At 37.4% G+C, this 21,215-nt stretch overlaps 2 protein-coding genes across 8 annotated transcripts in view; one reads left to right on the forward strand and one right to left on the reverse strand.

Moving 5' to 3' along the window:
• Positions 1 to 3,125: 3,125 nt before the first annotated feature.
• On the forward strand, positions 3,126 to 11,419 carry LOC135415925 (fibrinogen-like protein 1-like protein). 3 transcript variants are annotated; one of them, XM_064658461.1, is made up of 3 exons: positions 3,126 to 6,176; positions 7,890 to 8,089; positions 10,381 to 11,419. In XM_064658461.1, exons 2-3 carry the CDS (start codon positions 7,945 to 7,947, stop codon positions 11,079 to 11,081), a joined length of 846 nt encoding a protein of 281 aa, XP_064514531.1. In that variant the 5' UTR covers positions 3,126 to 6,176; positions 7,890 to 7,944; the 3' UTR covers positions 11,082 to 11,419. The 3 variants fall into 3 exon arrangements, with proteins under 3 accessions (XP_064514531.1, XP_064514530.1, XP_064514532.1); XM_064658460.1 differs by having other exon boundaries at positions 7,908 to 8,089; XM_064658462.1 differs by having other exon boundaries at positions 7,924 to 8,089.
• Positions 11,420 to 13,176: 1,757 nt separating this feature from the next.
• The window catches only part of CHRM5 (cholinergic receptor muscarinic 5), a 63,129-nt gene continuing 55,090 nt past the window's right edge, over positions 13,177 to 21,215 (reverse strand). For all 5 annotated transcript variants that reach the window (XM_064658452.1, XM_064658451.1, XM_064658450.1 and 2 more), the window contains exon 3: positions 13,177 to 21,140. In XM_064658452.1, the coding sequence (XP_064514522.1) occupies positions 19,471 to 21,057 (1,587 nt within the window). In that variant the 5' untranslated portion in view covers positions 21,058 to 21,140 and the 3' untranslated portion in view covers positions 13,177 to 19,470. The remainder of the gene's footprint in view (positions 21,141 to 21,215) is intronic.

Here is a 21,215-nt window from a genome sequence, read left to right on the forward strand (position 1 = left end):
AAGCTTGGTTTGATCTCTTTGTTGACCAGTCTTTGCTGGCTGCTTTTCATCACCTTATCATCCACCGGTTTGGGGTTTTTTTCTCTTATTTTCTGTGTTTTGAAATGTAGCTCACTCTTCTTTATTTCACTTACCTTTTCCCCTTTTCAAAATATAGGCCCACTGAAATCCTCCGGGACCTCCATGACTTCTAAAAGGTCATTGTAAATAGTTGAGAGGACTTCTGCTTGTTTACAAGGTGCCTATAGAATTTTATCTGTCCTTACCACTTGCCACCTACTGAAGTAGTTAGGTGTCAAGTGTATCTTTGAGATGCCTCCAGTCCTACTCTTTCATTAAAATTCATTTCATTAAGTATCCGATCACTGTTTATGAAGTCTGCAACAAAAAAAATCAGTGTCATTTGCCTGTCTCCCTCATTAAATAATGGATTTTTGGGTTTGACTTCTTTTTACATCCAATACATTTACAGAATATTTGTTGAGTTTTTATGTCCCCTGATAGTGGTAACCTTTTTAATCTTAACCTCTAATTTTAGCATAAGCAGTTATTGTATTATTCCTATATAGCCACTCTTAGGATTTGTCCTTTGATTCCCCTCACTTGCACAACTTCATTCTGACTTTCAAATTTTTAAAGAACTTTTGAACCGGACCTTTTGAGCTCCTAGTATGCTTTCTGCCATTCTTCATGAGAAATAGTTTGTCATTTCACCTTCATTATAATACCTTTTATTAATTGCCAGCCCCTTCAAAGCCCTGTCTCTCTCAGACTCTTAGCAAGAGAGGATAGAAGTTGCCTAAGTTTATTGGTCTGACTTTGTATTTTTTCAAATATATTGTCCTTACAATGCTGCACATACTTTTCCTCAGAATCACAAATTCTGCCCTCTTAAGATAGATGTCACCTACACTTTATTCACACAAATACTCTCCAACAGTTTTCACCTGCAGTGTTTATATCTGGCAATTTCTGCCACCTTTAGGAAAAAAAAAAAAGTCATTTACCAGATGTCCTATCATACTGTTTTTCAAAGCTACCTGAGTAACTTAAGTTTTTGATTACCACCAGTCCTACCTGTCAGCTAACCAAACAATTATTTTGCAATGTTTTTCATGATGATGAATTTGGACTTATTTTTCAAGTTAGGTCCTACTTCAGTGCTTTTATTGAAAGTAAATGCTTTTCAATTCAGTTAACTTTCTACGCCTTTAAATTTAGTCTTGAGTTCAGTAGGAAGGCGAAGAATATGATTTTAGTGTTTACTTCAGTTCTTGAAATATTTTCATAAGAAATCTGAACAAATTTGCTGAACATCTGAAAAGTCAAATGTTTCTAAGAGTGAAGCATTTGTTCTGTTTTACATTCAGTGAAAAAATATACTTTGGTTCATTTCCCCAATAATGGTTCATCTCACAAATAATGAATGTGTAAAAAGAGATTTAAAAGCTGTATTGAAAATAGCCTTATGTGCAACGTGTTTCAGCACTTAATAACTGCTTTCTGCATTGTCAGACAAAACACACATTTCATATGCCACTGCCAGCTCAGAAGTTCAAGAACAAGTGAAAACTGTTATGAACACTTTTTTTTGTTACTGATCCTATGCATAGATACCAAAGTGCATTTAGCTGAGGTTGCAAAACAATTAAAAATTACTCAAAGTTGCAGAAGTATTTCTATGGCCCGATGTCCTGATTTAAAAGTAAACCAATGGGAGAAATGAATCCAACTCAAGAGATATTACAGGTCAGAGTTACAATTTACTAAAAGGATTATTACAATGCAGAGAATAGATACAAAGATACAGAGAAAACTGGTTTTAACCCCTGAAGACAGATATATAACCCTGCACCCTGGGACAAGAACAGAATGGTGTTCATTGGCCCCTGTGCTGAGCACCATGTGGCCCCCCTGGGCGCAAAGCAAAAGGAAAGGAAACCTGTTGGTGCAGATGATGGTGGCAGTTCTGTCGAAGTAATGATCACAGTCTTGTCGAGAGTGGCAGTTGCAGTCCTGTTGGAGTTCTGGTCCTCCTCTGGATCCGACAAGCGGTACCAGAAGTTCCAAAACCCCAAGATTATACATGCTCAGGTTCAGGTGGGAATGTCCAGTACCTCGCCCAGGGCGGGGAGTTTCACAATGGATGATTTAACTCCGTGAGTCATGGGATATTTTTGGAATCTTTGATGGTCTAGGTCTTGCAGCTGCCTATTATGCCAGTCTAGTATGATCCATTAGCAGAGATGACCCCTCAGGCTGGATGTGAAGGTGCTAATGCCTCCCTGGCGGGGGGTTATCACAGCTGAGTCACTGGTGTGAAGACAAAGAAACACTCCCCTTCCTCGGCTTGTAGCCTAAGGTGTCAGGTGTGCCCTGGGCAGCTGCTGCAAGTGATCCATTAGTAATAGTCCATCAGAAATGACATAGAGGGTATAGAATACACAGTTTTAGTTATACCCACATAATGATAAACTGGACCCAGCCCCAGTAACTAGGACACCTGATTTTGTTGTTTGGTGGGGATTTGTCAATTTGTTTTCCCAATGCATCTTTCAGGATAGATACTCAGTGAGCCCTTCATTATGTGTTTTGACTTGTTAGAACTTTGTCTCTTGAGTTCCTCAGTATGCTGAACAACTTTCTTACGTGAAAGTTAGCATTTTACATGTTTCTGACAACCATACAAATCCTTTTGAAGGTCCTGGGTATGCAAGTTGCCAGCCTGTGTCAAAGCCTTTCCCATAATTAGAGAGTCCGTCTTGGGCAGTGATCATGAAATGAGAGATTTTTCAGTTCTTGGACAAGTAAGGAGGTAGAGCAGAACTGCCTCCTTGGATGAGAGAGAGCAGACTTTGGCCTGTGGAGGAGACTGTTTGACAGAGTCCCTTGGGAGGCACTAGTGAAGAGCAAAGAAGTCCAGGAAGGCTGGACATTCTTCAAGAGGGTGAAGGAGCAGGCCATCCCCATGTGCCAAAAGGTTAGGTGGCAAGGAAGACCTGGCTGAATGGAGAGATTGGGCTGGAACTCAGGGAAAAAAGGAGATTTTATGACCTTTGAAAGAAGAAGCAGGAAATTTGGGAGAACTACAAGGGTGATGTAAGGTTATGCAGGGATAAAAACAGAATTTAATCTGACTAGTGCCCTAGAAGACTGTAATAAAATAAATAAATAAAAACTATTTCTGTAAATACATTACCAGCAAAATAGCTGAGGATAATCCCCATCCTTTATTGGATGTGGGGGTAAAGAGTGACAAGGAATGAAGAAAAGACTGAGGTGCTTAAAGCCTTCCTTGCCTCAGTGGCAAATTAATAGCAAGATCGTTTTTTTTTGGGGTACTCAGCCCTATGAGCTGGAAGAGAGGAACAGGGAGCAGAATGAAGCTCCCATAATCCAAAAGCAAATGCTCAGTGACCTGCTATACCACTTAGATAAACTCAAGTCTATGGGGCCAGGTGGGATTCATGGGAGGGTGCTGAAGGAGTTGGCTGAAGAGGTCCCTGAGTCACTGTCCGTCATTTACCAGCAGTCCTGGCTAACCAGGGAGGTGAAATGCAACACCTATCTACAGGAAAGACCAGAAAGAGAAGCCAGGGATCTACAGGCCTGTCAGCCTGACCTCGGTGCTGGGGAAGGTTGTGGCATAGAAGGTCATTTTGAGTGCCATCACACAACACACAAAAGGACAACCAGGGGATCAAGCCCAGGCAGCATGTCTTGTGAAATGCAGGTCCTGTTTAACCAACCTGATCTCCTTTTATGGAAAGGTGACCCACTAAAGTGTAGGAGGGAAAGGCTGCAGATGTTGTCTACATGGACTCTAGTAAAGCCTTTGACACAGTTTCCCACAGCATTCTCCTGGAGAAACTGGATTCCCGTGATTTGGATGGGTGTAGTCTTTGCTGGATAAAAAGCTGGCTAAATACCCGGCCCAGAGAGTGGTGGTGAATGGTGCTACCTCCACTTGGTGGCTGGTCACCAGTGGTGTTCCCTAGGACTCAGTTTTGGGGCAAGTCCTGTTTAATGTCTTTATCAATGATCTGAACTGGGGTGTTGAGTGCACCCCCAGTAAGTCTGCAGATGACATCAAGTTAGGTGGGAGTGTTGATCTGCTGGAGGGCAGGAAGGATCTGCAGGGGGATCTGAACAGGCTGGATCAATGGGCCATAGAATTACAGAGAACTTGTAAAGAGTCTTTCCACATAGAAGAGCCTGAATTGAAAAAAATCAGATGAATGTTTGCCAGTTAAAGCTGAGCAGAATTAGAAGGATAATTAAAACTTCAGTATATTGTACAGAAGGAATATATGGTCATTGGGCTAGGAAACTAAGTATTTTAATTAACATGGCTAAAAATAAGTCATAGCAATGCATTATTTTGAAATCTGTATATGACCAAGCCATACTAATGTAAAGTAGTCTGGCCTTAAGATCATTATATAATTTTCAGGGCAAAAAATTATTCTCAGAATCAAGAGCAGAGAGAAATATGTAAAGATTTAGTTGTTTTTTCAAAGTTTTCAGCTACAGAAATAGATGCTTTTCCTGAGCATGAGTGAATGAATGCTGATGCCCTTTCTTCTCTCTTCTAATTAAACACTTCCCACTTCACTTCTGCTCTGCCAGCTCAGATGAAAGTTTGGAAGTCAACAAAGAAGCAAACTGCAAGAAGGTAAAGAAAAATGGAAAGATGAGGGAGGAGATAAACAGTGATGGAATATATGGGAATAAAAGGCACAAAACAAAGATGTACCCCAGTTTATATCAGGGTGACAAGAGGCTTATCAATAAACAACACTAGAGTCAATGGTGTTTTTCAGAGTGTATCAATATGGGCAGAGTGGAAAGGCTCCTCTGCCTTTTCTTAGCATACTATTTCACGAAGATCTTTATCTGTTCAAAGCAATTTTATTATTTCATAATCTACCATACAATATTTTCAGGCCTTTGCAAGGCTTGTAAAACTTGGTACTAACCATAAATAACATATTGTCAAACACACAGATATCAGAAATTCCCTGAGCTTCATAATGCTAAAAGCAGAGTAGCTCGGCTACTGACCAGTGACAGAGAGAAGATACTGTTCTGACTCTCTGTGGCCATCCTCCTGTATAAGAAAGCATTGCTTGTACTTTAAAAGTGAAGAAAAATATCACTGATTTTTAAATGTTACAAGCAAATATTTCTTAAAACATTTTCTAGGGGTATTTATTTATTTGTACATAAATACAAATCCTCACATGGGGATCCTCACTGAGGATGAAGTATTGAAGAAGAGATTATGATTTGATATGAATCCTGAAGTAGAGGTTGCACAGGACTTAAATGTTCCATCAGTTTTAATTGTGGTTTGTTTCAAGGATGGAATCTGATCAGAGTGGGTTCCAGAGTGGATCAAGGAGCTCAAAAACTTAAATGTTGGCTCATCTTTAAAGGGCAAATGCTAGATTAGACACCATCTAAAGGCGATGCAGACAGACAGTACAACTTTCAGATCCATAGCAACAATTAATTAATTTAATTCATTACAGTTGTGACCTGAATTAATGTTAATTAATTATTGTTAATCCACATAAACTCAAATACAAACCTGTTGACCAGCCTGTTCTGCTTTTGTTTTCTTTATTTTTAGAGCTCTGATACACTGCTTCTGATTCATTCACATTAAAACATGAAGTAACAACATAGTTTATGGTTGGATTGTTCCTAATAATTAAAAATCAAGTTGAGTCTATGCAATTTAAATGTGACTAGCAGTACAGCTTCTAGTTAATTCATCTGTGCAAAATGACATCTGTGCAAAATGAGCATCTGCCTGTTATTTTATTTAAGCAACATAAATAATCTACTGAACTGAAACTTCTTCATGGTTCTCCATCACTGTGCCTGTTGATTAACCAAGGAAATATAATTTAGTAACTATGTCATTTTAATCATCATGGAAGAACTTTGTACTTTATAATTCATACATACATACTTGCAAGTGTAATATGTCGGAGCAAAGTCCAGCAGAATAAGCACAGTGTGAAACAAGGAATATGCAATTTTGCTGCATTTGTGATAGCATGTTGGAGCTGATTTATTCACTTGGACTTAAGTAGCAGGCAAAGTACAACTGTAGAGAGTAAGCTCATTTACTTGTGTTCTTCCTTGCCAGTCTTCACTTCAAAGAGGTAAGATGCTTGCCCAGGGCTGTTTTCTTTGGGTGATTTCTTAATAATTTATAATATCAACTTCTATTCTGGAATTAAACAGATAATGTAAATAACTTCAATGTGTAAATATGCGTGAAAAAAGAAAAGACTGACTCATTCAAAAATGCTAAAAGAAAGATGAAACAGTTCAAAAAATAACTCCAGGTTGAAGGTCAAATTTCATGAAGTTTAATTATGCTTGTGGGTTAAGTTTTGATTTCAAGTCATTTAAAATTTAATAGTTAGTAATAGCAATAATAATAGAAGCTTTCAGGGAAAATGATACATGACAGTAGGAAATACAGGCACAGGAAACTTAAATGCTTTAAGGGAAGCACTGTGCCAAATTTCATGGAAGGTAATTTTCCAATTTATTATGATCCTAATGTCAAATGACCAACTTTGCATAAAACAGCAAATTATATGCTAATAGTAAATCATAGTTATTACTGAACAGTTTTAGGTAGAGTAGAAAATTCTGTTTTGCTGGTGTTTTGTATGGTAGGTATAAAACTTAAGTCTCAAACCTGAGCTTTATTATGTTGATTTATCTTGAATATTTTTTTTCAAAATGTGCTGAATATTTTTTCGTTCTGGAAAACTGTTTTCTGAATCTGCTGCTAAGTCATTAGATTTATAAGGAATGTGGTCTTGTTGCAACATAAGCCACTGCAGAGGATACTGGCCTCTGCAGACTGTGTGCTGACACTGGCAGGAAATAAGCTCTGACTGAAGAGCTGTTTGCTGGATCTATTTTCTGCCTTCATCAAAGTCACTGTAGGGAGCTCAGTCCTTAAAAATTAAATTAAAAAAAAAAATTTTAAAGTTAAAAAGGTTCGGCTAGAGACTAAGTAAATGTGTCCTTTGAGAATATAGGAAACATTTGTTATCCTGATTCAGTCTAAACTGTCATTGATACAGAAACTCCTCTTCAGAGAATCTGGGATTTGCCTAAGTGAGGACTGCAGGATTTAGTCTAGTAATAGCCTAAGACTTCTTGCTGTATCAGATGGAGGGTTATAAGTTCTGTACCCCAAAAGGTGGATAAAATGAGGCTCAAAGCTCTTTTAATTCAATATATTGCACTCTTGGTTTTGGAGAGGCTAAAGGAAAGTTCTTTTTGATTTGTTTATTGAACTTCTGGGTTTTTAATCTGATTTAAACCTGTGACCTATTATTTAAACCTGTAGATAGAAATTCACAAAAAGCATAGTTCAGATGTGCTTAAGTGAGTTTTCCAGTGCATGGAAACATTCCCAGCATTAGGAAAACCATGTCTTTGAGTACTGTTTGAGCTACAGACAGTCAGCAGAGATGTTACTGTTTCTGCCAATTCGACCATTGGTGTCTCTCCTTCACTGTAGTTTGGACCCAGGGAATAAGAAATTCAACTCTGATAAATATAAGATGTGCTTTTTCTTTTGTCATTACATTACTCTCAATGGCTTTTTTCATTGCTCAGCATGGCACAAGGTGACAGAGGTGAGAGATGTTCTAAGTGTCGCAGCACAGTTCTCTGTGTCACGGGAATGACTAGTCAGAAATGGGGTGTGAGACACCAGGAAAGGAGGGGAACCTCAAAGATGGAAGAAGCCAATTTTGACAGAGGCCTACTATGTTGAAGCTAGGTATTTCAGAGCCTTTCTCCTTCAGGACTTCCACACTAAAAGTCCTAAATATTTCCATTTTCAGCTCTAATCTGTGTTACAGTTCTGTATTTCTGCAGGAGAACTGACTCAGAAGGAAGATGTTGACAAGCTCAGCAGGATTTATGCTGTTCTTGCTCTCTCAATGCACTGTGTCACTGAGCACCGAGGAGGCAGTGGTCCTGGCTAATGCCCACCTTCTCCCCCAGAGAGACTATGAGAGACTGGGTAATGCCAATGAAAAAGGTACTCACAAAGACAGTGAGAGATTTAGATGCGTGCTGTGTTTTACTTTATTGCTTTGTTGTAACATTTTCAGCTCACATATTTGAAAGTTAGCCCTGAAAAAATAGTTTGCAATATGAACATGTCGTGCCGCAAAGTCCCAAATCTTTAAAAACCTTACTTTGCAGCCATCTAATTCAAGAGAAATCAACACATTGTTGGGTTTTTGTGGTTTGTGTTGTTGTTGTTTTGTTTGGGGGGCTTGTTTGTTTTTGTTTGTTTGTTTGTTCGCATTTTTAAATAAAATTCTGTGACATTTGAAGACTTATTCTTAGAACAATCATACCTAGATTACATCTTACATCTCAATACCTAGATCCCTTTGGTACCTATAATTGAGGTAACCCTCTGCCTATCTAGCTTTCAAAATCCAGCTTGGTATGCTTTTAATACATTTACCAGAGTAGATCCCACATAAAATGTACACAAAGAGTAGTGGGATTGATTCATTTTCATCCCCATGGCACTTTGGGCTTTATAAAATTTACTTTCCAAATTAATCTTATTGTCTATAACAATCAGCCTAAAAATTTTTCTCATTATCTGTCAATAGAAATTGTTCTATAATGTTCACTGAGGGGGTAAATACAAGTGTCACTGTGTATATCACTGACTTGGACATAACTATATACATGACTTAAATAATCCTTCTATAAAATCATGGGATCAGGTTTGGAGGCAGGCAGGCAATGTCTACCAGGCAAATGTTCTAACAGCTGGGGTACAGAGTTGTGTACACAGGTCTGCTCTTTCAGGATATTTAATAATGTCATGCAGATAGTATTGAGATTTAAATTTATTCTGTTCATGGCTGTAGATTCTATTAGGAAATGAAAGGCAGAAAACTTAAGACCTCAGAAAGCCTATATACTCCTGTAAATCTGTCTTGAGTGGCTTAGAAGTATCAATAAACTTCTGAATATCAAATACAAAAGACTATATTGAATAATTATTTAACAGGTTTAGTCCATCTGGATTTCTACAAAACCTATGATACAATACAATATTAAATCAGAGATGGTAGAGTTACACTGAGATTGAAAAGAAAATGAAAATGAGTTGGGTAGAAAAGTAAGCCATAAAGTCAAGGTGAGACTGGAAGTATTTGCTAATTAGTTATCTTTTCAATATTCTTATGGAGTATACCAATGCAGAAATAGGAATATGATGATAGAATTTAATGATACCATGAAGGAGAGAAATGCAAATACAAAAAGTAGGAATATTATGTAGAAAACCCCACAGATGTTCTTAAGTAATAACACTTAGACGAAAAATAAAGTACAAAATTTTAGGTTTTACTTCAAGGTAGTTTTACTGCAAGGTGAGGACCTTACCAGTTTCAAAGAACAAAACTCCAGCTTAAAGGAAACTAAGCAATACAAATGCAATCCTAGAAAATACCAACAAAGATGTTTTAGTAAGACTTTGAAAGAATCACTGTCACCGTATAAGGCCATCTGCAATACTGTGTGCAAATTATACCCACATTCTAGGAGATTATCCAGTGAAGAGATGCAGTAAAGCTACTAAGACAAATAAGGAATTGAAGATTTATCTTACATGAAATAATAAAAGAAATTACTTACCCTAACAACTTACCCTAACAAAACAAAGACTTATTAAAAATATAAGTTTTGTTATGGTACATGGGGGCTTATTACACAGGAAGAAGCACTTATTTAACTAAAGAATACCACTAACGAAATGAAGATGGACAGTGGAAGTCATTAAAATTAGATTGGGAACTAGATGAGGATTTCTATCAGAGTAGTGACAGTTTGTGAAGTCTACAGTGCCTTTCAGTTGGAAGAGAAGAAATTTAATTATTCCGTGAGAAGACTGTATGATATAATTCCCTACAGGACCAGTAGTAGATAAAATAGTCACTCATGGTCCCCTTCTCTTTCCAGAAAGTTGGGGGCACTTTTTTTTGTTGTCATTTTTGTTTGTTTTCTTTTTATACTAACCAGACTGTTTAGTGTACTTTTGATCTGTTGGTCATGAGACCATACAATACCACTTTTGTTGTATCACAGGGTAACAAACCTTTTTTTGAGTTTCTGAACATTTGCTGCATCTTCTGTCCTGAAGTCTTCCCTCTTTAGCTGAGTGAGTGCCAACCATCTGGGATGAAGTCAGAGTCAGCTTCCAATGAGAAGACAATCATTCACTCACTCTAAAGGACAGAGTTCAAATTCTAAAATTCATGATTTGAGCAGAAATTTACTTTAATTATTTTTTTTTCTCAGACTATCCAAGAGATTGTTTTGAGATTTTTCAGCGCTCCAAAGGAAATTCCAGAGATGGTCTTTACATCATCCAACCAAAAGAGGACCCTATTGTTGTCTCTTGTAACATGCAGGATGGTGGCTGGACAATAATCCAGCACATTACTGCCAACAGTACTGTCGACTTTGACAGGACCTGGCAGGATTACAAATATGGATTTGGCTCTGTTCATGAGAACCACTGGTTAGGAAATGAATATATGCATCAGTTAACTAGCAGCTCTGTGCAATATATACTTGGAGTTAAACTTGTAAACCTAAATGCTGAAATTAAATGGGGACAGTATGAACCATTCCTTATTGAAGGTGAGGAATCTCAATACCGCATTAGGGTCGGTCTGTACAAAGGTAATGCCACTGATGCGCTGACCCTGGACACAGAAGCCTATCTCCATGACAACCAGAAGTTCACCACCAAGGACAGAGACAATGACAATTACTTTCTGAATTGCGCTAAACTGGAACTCAATGACATTCCTGGGGGAGGCTGGTGGTACGACGCGTGTGCTGGAGCAAATCTAAACCGTAGGAACATGATATACTGGCAAAAAGACTGCAACAAGCAACGCCTATGCAAGTTTGCATGGATGATGATCAAACCCATTGAGCACCACCTGTCATCTCCATCAAAGTCCTGCCCGTGTCAGAAAATTGAACTGTAGATAAGCCATGTGTACTTTGAAAGGAACATGGACTTTTTGTCCAGTGACTGAAGTGAACTCACTGACTGAATAATCACACTAAGTAAATATGGTTGAAAATTTAAATTGGGCCTCTGCAAGGGATTTATGATAACATATCTTCCAGGACTGGACCATGTCATAGAAATATGCCAACCACACAAGTGAGAAACTGTCAGAAACTGAGGCCTCTACCACAAGATTTAAATAAACAGAAGATTTAAAAAATTCATTTTATAGTATTTTAGCCATAAGACAAGCCAGGTATGAAATCCAGGACATGATGTCTTATACAATATATACATGAATATAATTGCATTTCAGAAGGTTTTGTTCCAGTATCAATGTTCATGATTGATCTCCTATAATTGCACATCTTCATATATCATGCATGAGAGAAATTTCCAGTGAAGTGCCTACATTACAAAATGCATATTGAAGAGTATTGTGTACCATAGGGCAGCAACAGGCCTTTTCTTTCTAACTTTAGTGAACAGTATTTTAATTTATAAAATTGGAATTAGCCTTATCTCCCATGGCTTCTTTCCCCATTCACTGACTCTTCTTTTATCTCTACTTTTTAATGATCCCATACACATTGAAATATTCAGCATAGGCTTTTCTTTTCTTCCTTCAATTTAGAGCACCCAGCACTAATGGGATTGTCAGCTTTGCCATTTAAAGCTACTAATCTAAAGCTTACAATCCATCTGAATATTTCGCCAAGAAACTCAGACAACACATTTTTTAAAAGATCAAATTGATTTTGCAACTGTTTATTTATTGCTTCATTTTTTCCTGAATATCACTTCACTTTGTTTACCATGATTTGACTGTTGCATCTCCCTGTTCCATGATGTGCTTCATCTTTCTCTTTTTTTAATACCACTGTGAGAAAAAAAGACAGCATTGCATTTATTTCATATTTGCTAGCTTCAATTGTTTTGGTACTCAGACCTGACAGTATTTAAACACTGCCTTTTTTCTAATTATAAAATAAAATAAAAATTATATATTCTTCTGTTTTAAAATAATAAATAAAAGAATTTTAGCTTTGATAACCTCAAAGACCTTGTTTTCTTTTACCTCTGTTTGAGTTCCTTCACACATTTCTATACCATTGGAATAGCTGAATGATAATTGAGGAGGTTTAATTGTTGCATAATACAAAGTGTCAGGATAATAATTAGATTATCGTGTATATTTTCTTAGATATTTCAGTATTCGTTCAACAAACAAATACTGGCAAATTCCTGCTTTTTAATTTAAAATATGATAAAATATCATCATTTTCACAAAAATTGCTTCACAGAAAATAAATCATATTGTGTTTTGAAAAGACTAAGACTATCAGGATTATTTAAGAAGATAAATTAATTGGGAAGCAGAAAAGCCAAAAAAGTAATATTTATTTTTTCATGATGCACTGCAACATTTTCAGAAAGAGATACAGCTATGTTGCGTGGGTGACGCCAACCCAGCACACATGTCAATTTTGCAGCATTTGATTTTTTTTGTCCCCTGAATTTGTGTTCAAAGACAGAAGCGTGATACAGGAGGAGACAGTTAATACCTGAATTGAGTTTATATCATTGAGTCAATTTAATGTGGGTTCTGCTGTAACTCTATCAGGATGCCTCCAAAGTTGTAATGAGGATACAAGAAAATCACCTAAGTGCTGCCAGTCTCCCATAGCTTTTATTTGAATTCCTGGCTATATAGCCAGATTCTCACACACCTTTCAAAAATATGTTTTGAATAACCTTGACATCAAAGCACATAACAGAAAGTCCACAGGCTGCATCTGATCATCAAAGGCAAGTAGCCTGCTCTGCAGCCCACCCTTGGTCTGTTTTGGAGAGTTTTGAAAGAAAGGACTCTGCAAATAAGTTGTATAAATGAGTTGGGCGCTGGCAGCCCAAATCCAGCTGCCCAGTTCTGGAGGAACTCTAGTATTAACTAGAGCCCTACAAACCTATACTGATACTGAATTCCGGTATAGGAATTACATAAAAATGCAATAAAACCTCATAAGAAGTCTACAAGCAAGACGAAAAAAAAAAGACAGAAATATCAATTCAGTTCAAACAGAGACATTTAATGGAACTCTGGGACTGAGGTACATTCCACACTTCTAAACAAACTATGGATGGATATTACTATTGGAGCTGAATTTGGGACTAAGTAAGAATATTCCAAAACATCCACCACCATGGAACCGTTAAAAGTGGACTAAATTCTACTTCATAATTCCCTAGGAAAAGACTATCTTAACAGACTTTTTTTCTTCCATTGCTGAACCTTAATCACCAGATTGCAGAAAGGCAATCCAGAAGGCAGCTGGCCTTCAACACTGAGTCAGTGGAATCTCAGACCAAAGCATGGGGGTTTCCATTCTGTCTACTCCGGTTTTCTTTTGCCCATCACATTTCTCCTATGCTCTCTCAGCCTTTCCTGATTATACTGTCGCCTGCAGTATAAGAAAGGAGGAGAGTCTTCCCACAAGTATCTGCTGAAAAAAGCCTATTAGGTCAAATAAATATCTTTCCAAAATGACAAGGTCTAGAGTAATAGGTTTCAGCTCTAAGCACCTGTGAATGGGAGACTTTCCTTTTTTAACAAGCAATCTCCTAACAATAGCAATGAAATACTTTTCTTCACCTCTTTGCTACTTTGCATTTCTCCCTATCCCTGTTTTCTCAACTGCAGGAAAGACAAGCACGTTCTCACATACCGATACCACATTAATCAACTCAGAATTTATTTATTTTTGTCTTTAAAAATCATTCAATTTTCATATGAGAAAATGCTTACTCTTGTTTCTGATTTCTTGGCCTTTCATGTAACTTTTTTTATGTGTTAACCGTAGGTTTAAAAGTATGACAAAGTGGTTTTAGGACCGAAAATCCTGTGCATCAATAAATTAACAACATTAGCTGTCCCACCTCATTCTTATTTCCTAGAATTAACAAGGAGTCCTTTAGTCACTCTAACATCTTCTGCACTTCAGAAGGCATCAGGGCCCAGGCAGAGTTGAATGCAGCTGTGCTCCGCAGCTGGTATCCTCCTCTGCATCCTCTCTCCACTCTTCCTCCCATAGCTGAAGAAATGCACACCTAAGGAGGCCTTATGGACAGCATACAGTAAAACCAACTGTCTAGGTAGCTGCACCATGTAAGGAGTAAAAGATATTACAGTTTATATCTTGGCATTGTAATCTGGGGATTCTATATAACCCCCAAACTTAAAATGTCTACTGAAACAGGAGCCATCAGCAACCCGGGTTTGGAGAAGTACCTGTTGAGAAGAAAACTTTTGAAGGACTTCAAAGATTTGGGTTTTTTTGAGGAAGACTGACTGATATATCAGCAGATACACATAGAAGCGAATGGCATTTAGTGGCTAACGGCAAAAGTATCGAGTAAAAGGTAGCACTTTTACTGAGTGTAATGAAAACTGAAGTTCCTTAATTCTGAAGAAATACACCTACCAAGACAGAAAGAACAATTGCAACATCATCCCTTTCTGAAACCACTAATAGTCACAGATTATCTCATGTTTTACAACACAGTGTTATCAATTTTTTTAAACTAGTTATAGTTATGGCAACACTATTAATAAAATTGTAAACAAGATGCTTATTTGAATGGTCAAAGTTTAAGGCATTATGACACAACTGTTAATTGTATGTGGAAGAAAATTTCTTAGTGGGTTCGAAAGGCAGCAACGGAGACTTGGGATGACCATGTATGAAATAATTGGCCTCTCTCTGATTTGGTAGGGGGAAAGCCAAGTAGTTAAGTGAAAAGACACAATATCCACTTCTGGAGTTAAGATTTAGCAGGCTGTTTCAAAACAGAAAAGCCTGATTACCCAGCAGCTGCAGGAGCATTACAGGAACTGATGGAGGCCTTGGAGTCCCCAAGGCAAACACTGCGGGCATTTCAGAGGAAAGTTCTGACCCTGCTTTGTAGCTCATAAAAGTAGTGAATGTGGGCCATTCTTGTGGGTTTTTTGTTTGTTTGAGTTTTTTTAAACCTTCTGTAATATCAAAAAGAAGGAAGCAGTGTGGAGTTTTTTGGGCAGAGTTCTTTCCAACAGAGGGGCACCTAGATGTACGCTTCACAGCAAACTGACTGTAGTAACTCCTGCTTGATTGTTAGGTATATCTGAGGAAACAGGTTTTTGTTTCTCACTAAGCCTAAGTAAGAAACATATTCATATTCTTCATATTATTTCTATCTGTATAGAAAGGAGAGAAAATGAATTTCAGAGGAAAGCTACATCATTCTGTCTGTTTGTTTGTTTACCTAGAGCAAAGAATCCAGGGAAGGCAGCAGTAATTAGGTCCCCTAAAAATTACAGAGTAACTTTAAAAAGGAAGCATCCAAAAATTCTCTTTCAATATGCAGATTTTGGGAATCCAAAACTACGAATGGGCAATTTGGAAACTGTTTCCTACCACATGTAAAGAAGCATCTTACAAAATCCTATTCAAAATTCAGAATCTGAACAAAGTCTACAACTATTAAGTTCAGTTTTAAACTGGGTATCCAGTTCCATAATAACTACATTCTAAGAGAAAACAGCACCTTCCAAATTGATATGGGATTCTTTAACTTCTCAGTTAAATTTAGCATGCTTACCACACCTCAGTGAGATTTTTATTCCTTCAAGGATGTGACTATCCTTACCTGCATTTGCATTAAGATTTATCAGTTACATTAATTTGACCTGTTCAGGTCATCTATCAAATATGACAAGGAGGCAATGTCACAGATCACTGAGAAAAAGCCCTATGTGCCAGATAAAATGATCAGAATTAGAGATGAGGACTTTTTATGAGACTCAGCTCTGAAACTGGAACAACACCTAAAGTGTGATGAGAAAGTACAGTGAAGTATTTTGCCTTGAAGTCCATCACTGCCTCTGGATCTAGACTCCTCAAGTCCATATTTCCCAGTGCAGGGAATGAGATGAGGAACAAAAATCCGCAAATAAAAATAATTTTCAACAGTTAATAGCAGTTAATAATTGACATGAATAGTTGAGTAGGATAAGCATTATTGGCAACTGAATTGTATAATTAATAGAAAAATATTCTCTATCATATTTTACAGGTTCTTAGACTATTTTCTCTGTAAGTCTTTTGATTTCATTCTTTCGTAATTCAACAAGATTTTTTCTATAAAGGAAACCCTTGCATTTATGGTCTATCATGACTTTCTGTCCTTTGCAAAGCTCTTCACTCTAAGTAGTCACGGAAAGTGCACAACGGTATCCAGGTGTTCTATACCTGTTCAAAAATTCTGGGAACTATTCCAATTATTTATCTACAAACATAAATTATATTTACAGAAAATTGATGTTAGTTGATAATTTATGGGGATCTGGAACATACAGGGAGGCTGGCATATATGAAAAGGTAGAGGCAAAAATCCTACCTCAAGTCTGTGGGAAAATTCAATACTCAAAAATATAAAAGCTGCTGGGTCTCTGAAAAGTTTAGTTAGGGATGTATATTTATGCATCTCTATTGATAATACATACATATATTTGTACATATATGTATGTGTATGTAATCATGTATAAATAAAATGTAATTTTACAAAAAACATTTCACTAGTCCATGACCATAACCAATTATAGGATCAGTAAAAATGTCATTATAACTACAGAAATACAGACAACAAGATTGTCCTACACTGCAAAAGTCCCACAACACTTTTCAAAGGTACAAAATATAATTAAGTACTAAGTGATACTCTGATGACAACCACATTTGTCTTGTGATTTTGATTTCTTTTTTAAGAAAAAATATCCTACATAACAATAAAGCAACACATACCTCTTTATATAATTCTTGATATTTACAATGTACTCATGTTTGGCCATGTAATCTCTCACATGATTAAGTGCTAGCAGCATAATTTGAGCACATATTTCACAATTATAATAAATCAACATTGTTGCATCCATCACCATGTATTTTAATACATTAGCTGAGCACAGAGTCCATAAACACTTACAGAACATTCTTCAACAGAAATCGAAACCAACAAAAAATATCCCATTTAATTTCAGTAGAAGCCAATGCTTCATTTTAGCAATAACAGTGCAGCTAGCAGGAACTGTTACTACCTCATAAATTTTGCCATTAACTACAGCTTTTGCCCCAGAGAGGCATATTCATTTGCTAAAAATCAAGCATAGTTTACTGAATGTCTGATCCAATGTAATATAAAATAAACCCACTATAATAACCAATGTGTACATAGTTACTGTACACAGGAAAAGCTCTGGATAGTGACAGAACAAAGTTGATGAAAGGGTCTTTATAAAAACCTCTGCTTTCCTTTAATAAGTAATCATATGCTAGTGCACAAAAAATAATAGGCACAGGATGGTGCATTACAAAATCAATCGTGAATTTAGAGAATATATTTTTACATTATTACACTGCTAACCTTTCACTGACACAATTTTGCCCTATGGAGACTGGGGATAAAGCAAGTGTTAATTACTTGTACTGTGATTGTTGAAATGGTGGAATTATTTATCTGTAGGGAAATTTTTGATGGTATGATAATTTAATAAATTATACAAATAATTTCACCGAGAGCAATGGTACATTCATGATAACTACTACAATCCCTGAAATGTGCAACTGGGTCATGTCACCACTATAATGTCCCACTAACGTGTATAGCAGATATTATAGGAAGGTTGTCCCAAAGTAATATTCCAGAGTATCTCACTCAGAATTTTAATAGAAAGGCTAGAACTGAATTTGAACTTTGAGTACTCGAAGATATTTCTCATTTATTCATAAACATTTGTTTCCTTTACATCTTCATTCCTTGTGACTCCTGTTGTCATTAACTTTGTTTTCTCGTGGTCTTTCCTGAGGCTTCTTGTTTGTTCCTGCCAGAAAGAGGCAGGTCAGCAGCTCTGTTCCAACGGCCTTCTGCTGAAGGCAGCCCCTTGCTTATGCACCCAGTCAGTGCTGCAGGACTCCTGCCAATCTATCACAGACATCAGTCAGGCACAGGCAGTTCAGCCCCGGCACCAAAAGCCCCAGCAAACCTCAGTTAGTGGCCAGTGCCTCAGGTCACTGTAACTAGGCCAGTACAACCCAGTCCCAGAAGCTATAGCCACCTGAGGGGTTGACTCCAGCCCCTGGTACGGCAGCAGAAATGGTTCTGCTGGACTAAAAGACAGTACCTGAAGGTAACTTGTGTTTCCAAGCACCTGATACTGACTAGTATTTGTAAAGCTATTCAAAGACAAAAAGTATAAAGTGTCCTTAATAGTTTTATAGAAATATTCAAAAGTTACTTTAAAAAAATCTTTCAGGGATGCCAATTCTGTCACTGTTTATATACAGGTAAACATACAGTGCACCAATCCTTATTTTTCTCTTGTTCTGCATCATTCCATCAGTAACGGAAAATTCTGGGCTCAGGGGAAGCACAACAAAGGTGATTTGGAAAAAGGCTTTCCTTGTGTTGTAGATAGACTGTATCCATTATGCTTTACATTCAGTTGTGTTTTGTACCATTGTCAGTATTGCATAAAATTTTAAAATTTCCTTCAGAGGTACTGGGAACTGGAGAAATTTAGAGATATCTGCTAATCAACACCATTTTTGCAGATGACAGTCACTTGTATGATGGATTGGGACTGAGATTAGGACTGGCTTCTTCATATACAAAATACATTATCTATTCCCTTCACTATGAGCCCTTCCAATGTCTCCACAAAAGTCCTCCTTAAAGTGGAAATTTTATCAGTATTACAATCTCCTGCAATATGTGTGTTCATTTTGAGTATTATTAATCTCCCTAACCATTTAGTATTGGGCATGACAGCACTTATCCCTTTACATATTCCTTGTTGCATTTTAACAGCAGGTGGAAAAGTCTCAAAACAAAAGTAGTACAAGCTCCATTGCTTGGTACATTGAAAACTCAATAGACAATACACTAGCAAGGAATTATAGAAAGACAGGGAATTACAGGGAGAAAGACTGGATGACCTAACCTGATGATTGGATGATCATCCCAGTCTAATTTCTAGTAGTTCATAATTTACTCTACATATTCTTAGGCTGAAAGAAAGGACATAAGACCCCCAAACATAGTCACTTTAATGCAGATCTACTGCATAGTCGAAAACAAACTGTGTCGTTCATAGCAGCCACTGACTTTTTATCCCAAGCACGCACTATTTTCATGCAAAATTTAACTTATCAGCAGATTTTTTTAACCACTAGACACATAAAGCAACAGCTTTGAAAAGACAGAATTACAGTCAATTTGCTAGGTTACATCAATATATATATTTCCCCTTATTCCTTATTCAAAAGCAATTATGGCAGTCTGGTATTGCCGTGCCAGTATAGTTTCTCTTCCACTTTTTTCTTTTTCCACTGGCAGAAAAGCAGCATCTTAAAAGTCTTTCTGAAAGTTTTATTACAGAGGGCATAACACATGGGGTTAACAGTGCTGTTCACATAGCATAGCCAATATCCGAGGTGCCACAGTGTTACTGGAATGCATTCAGGGCAAAATGTGGAGATCAAAACCATGATATTATAGGGAGTCCATGTCATGATAAAAGCCAAAAGAATGGCACTTAAAGTCTGTGCTGCTTTGCGCTCCTTTATAAGAACCATCCGTTTCCTTTTGGTGATTTGGTTATTTATATTTGGATCCATGCTTTTGATGGAAGGATCCTTTGACAGAGCAGCAGAACAAGGAGTTATTTTTACTTTTTGGCAACCACTGTTGGCTTCCTGGGTGCCATCAGTCTTAACCACCAATCGGAATTTATAGGCTACACATTTTTTACTTTTCTGTATGTGGTCTTTGGCAGGTGACAAAAAGTATTTCTGGTTCTCAAAATCATTTTCTTCAGGTTGGTCTTTGACAACAACATCTGTACTCTCATGAAACTCTTCTGCCTTACTATTAGATGGACTTCCGTAAGTTACTTGGAAAACTGAGTCAGCGGCAAGTTTATCCTCCTCTTCTGATGATGCGTAGCTGCTGCAGGTGGTTAACTGGTCAGCCTTGGCCCAGTCGATACAAGTACTCGCTGCCTGAGAGGCTTTCGCCGTGGCTGACGTACTTCGACTAGATGAAGACCAAGAAGCCTGACACCTCTCTCTTTTGACTAAGTTTTGTTGCTTGCAACTGAAGCAAGACTTCAGGAGAGCTTTCTGAGGCTTTATTGTCTCAAACTCTGCCACAGACTCTGAACCCTGCAGTTCAGCAAGGTCCTTGGTACGTTTCTCTGTCTCTTTATAGATGCGGCAATACAGAATGGTCATCACAGACACCGGAATGTAAAAAGCAGCAATTGCGGTACCAAAGGTGACAATGGGTTCATCTAGAAACTGTATCTGGCACTCTTCAGGTGGTACTGTTCGTTCACCAACAAAATACTGCCAGCACAAGATTACAGGTGCCCACAACACGAAGGATATTAGCCAAGCCAGACCAATCATGATGCCAGCTCTTTTGGGCGTGCGTTTGGCCCTGTAAGTTAAAGGCCTTGTGATGGAAAAATATCTGTCAAAACTGATGACTAGAAGGTTCATTACTGAGGCATTGCTAGCTACATAGTCCAGTGCTAGCCACAGGTCACAGGCAAGGCTTCCAAGAGACCAATGGCCTATGAGTATATAGGATGTATAAAGGTTCATAGAAAATATCCCAATGATGAGATCTGCACAGGCAAGGCTCAGCAAGTAATAATTGTTGACAGTTTTGAGCTGACTGTTAACCTTAAAGGATATCATTACAAGAATATTTCCCACTATGGTTATTAAGCTTACAATTGCAGTTACAGTGGCAATAGTAATGACTTCCCAGAGGCTATGCCCCTCTAACTGCTTATGGTTGATTGATGAACTGTTTACAACAGTAGAATTGCTGAATAAATTGACTCCCATTCTTGTTCTTGGTGTATTGTCATCAGGATCTTAGCAGTGTTGCATATTGCTTTCTGTATTCAAAAACATCCTTTTGGAGATAGCTATAAAGATCAAAGGAAAAAAAAAACCAGAAAATGAAAGTACCTCATTAAATAGCACAGACTTCCACTAGAGTT

The sequence above is a fragment of the Pseudopipra pipra genome, chromosome 6, assembly GCF_036250125.1.
Source record: "Pseudopipra pipra isolate bDixPip1 chromosome 6, bDixPip1.hap1, whole genome shotgun sequence".
NCBI lineage: Eukaryota > Metazoa > Chordata > Aves > Passeriformes > Pipridae > Pseudopipra > Pseudopipra pipra.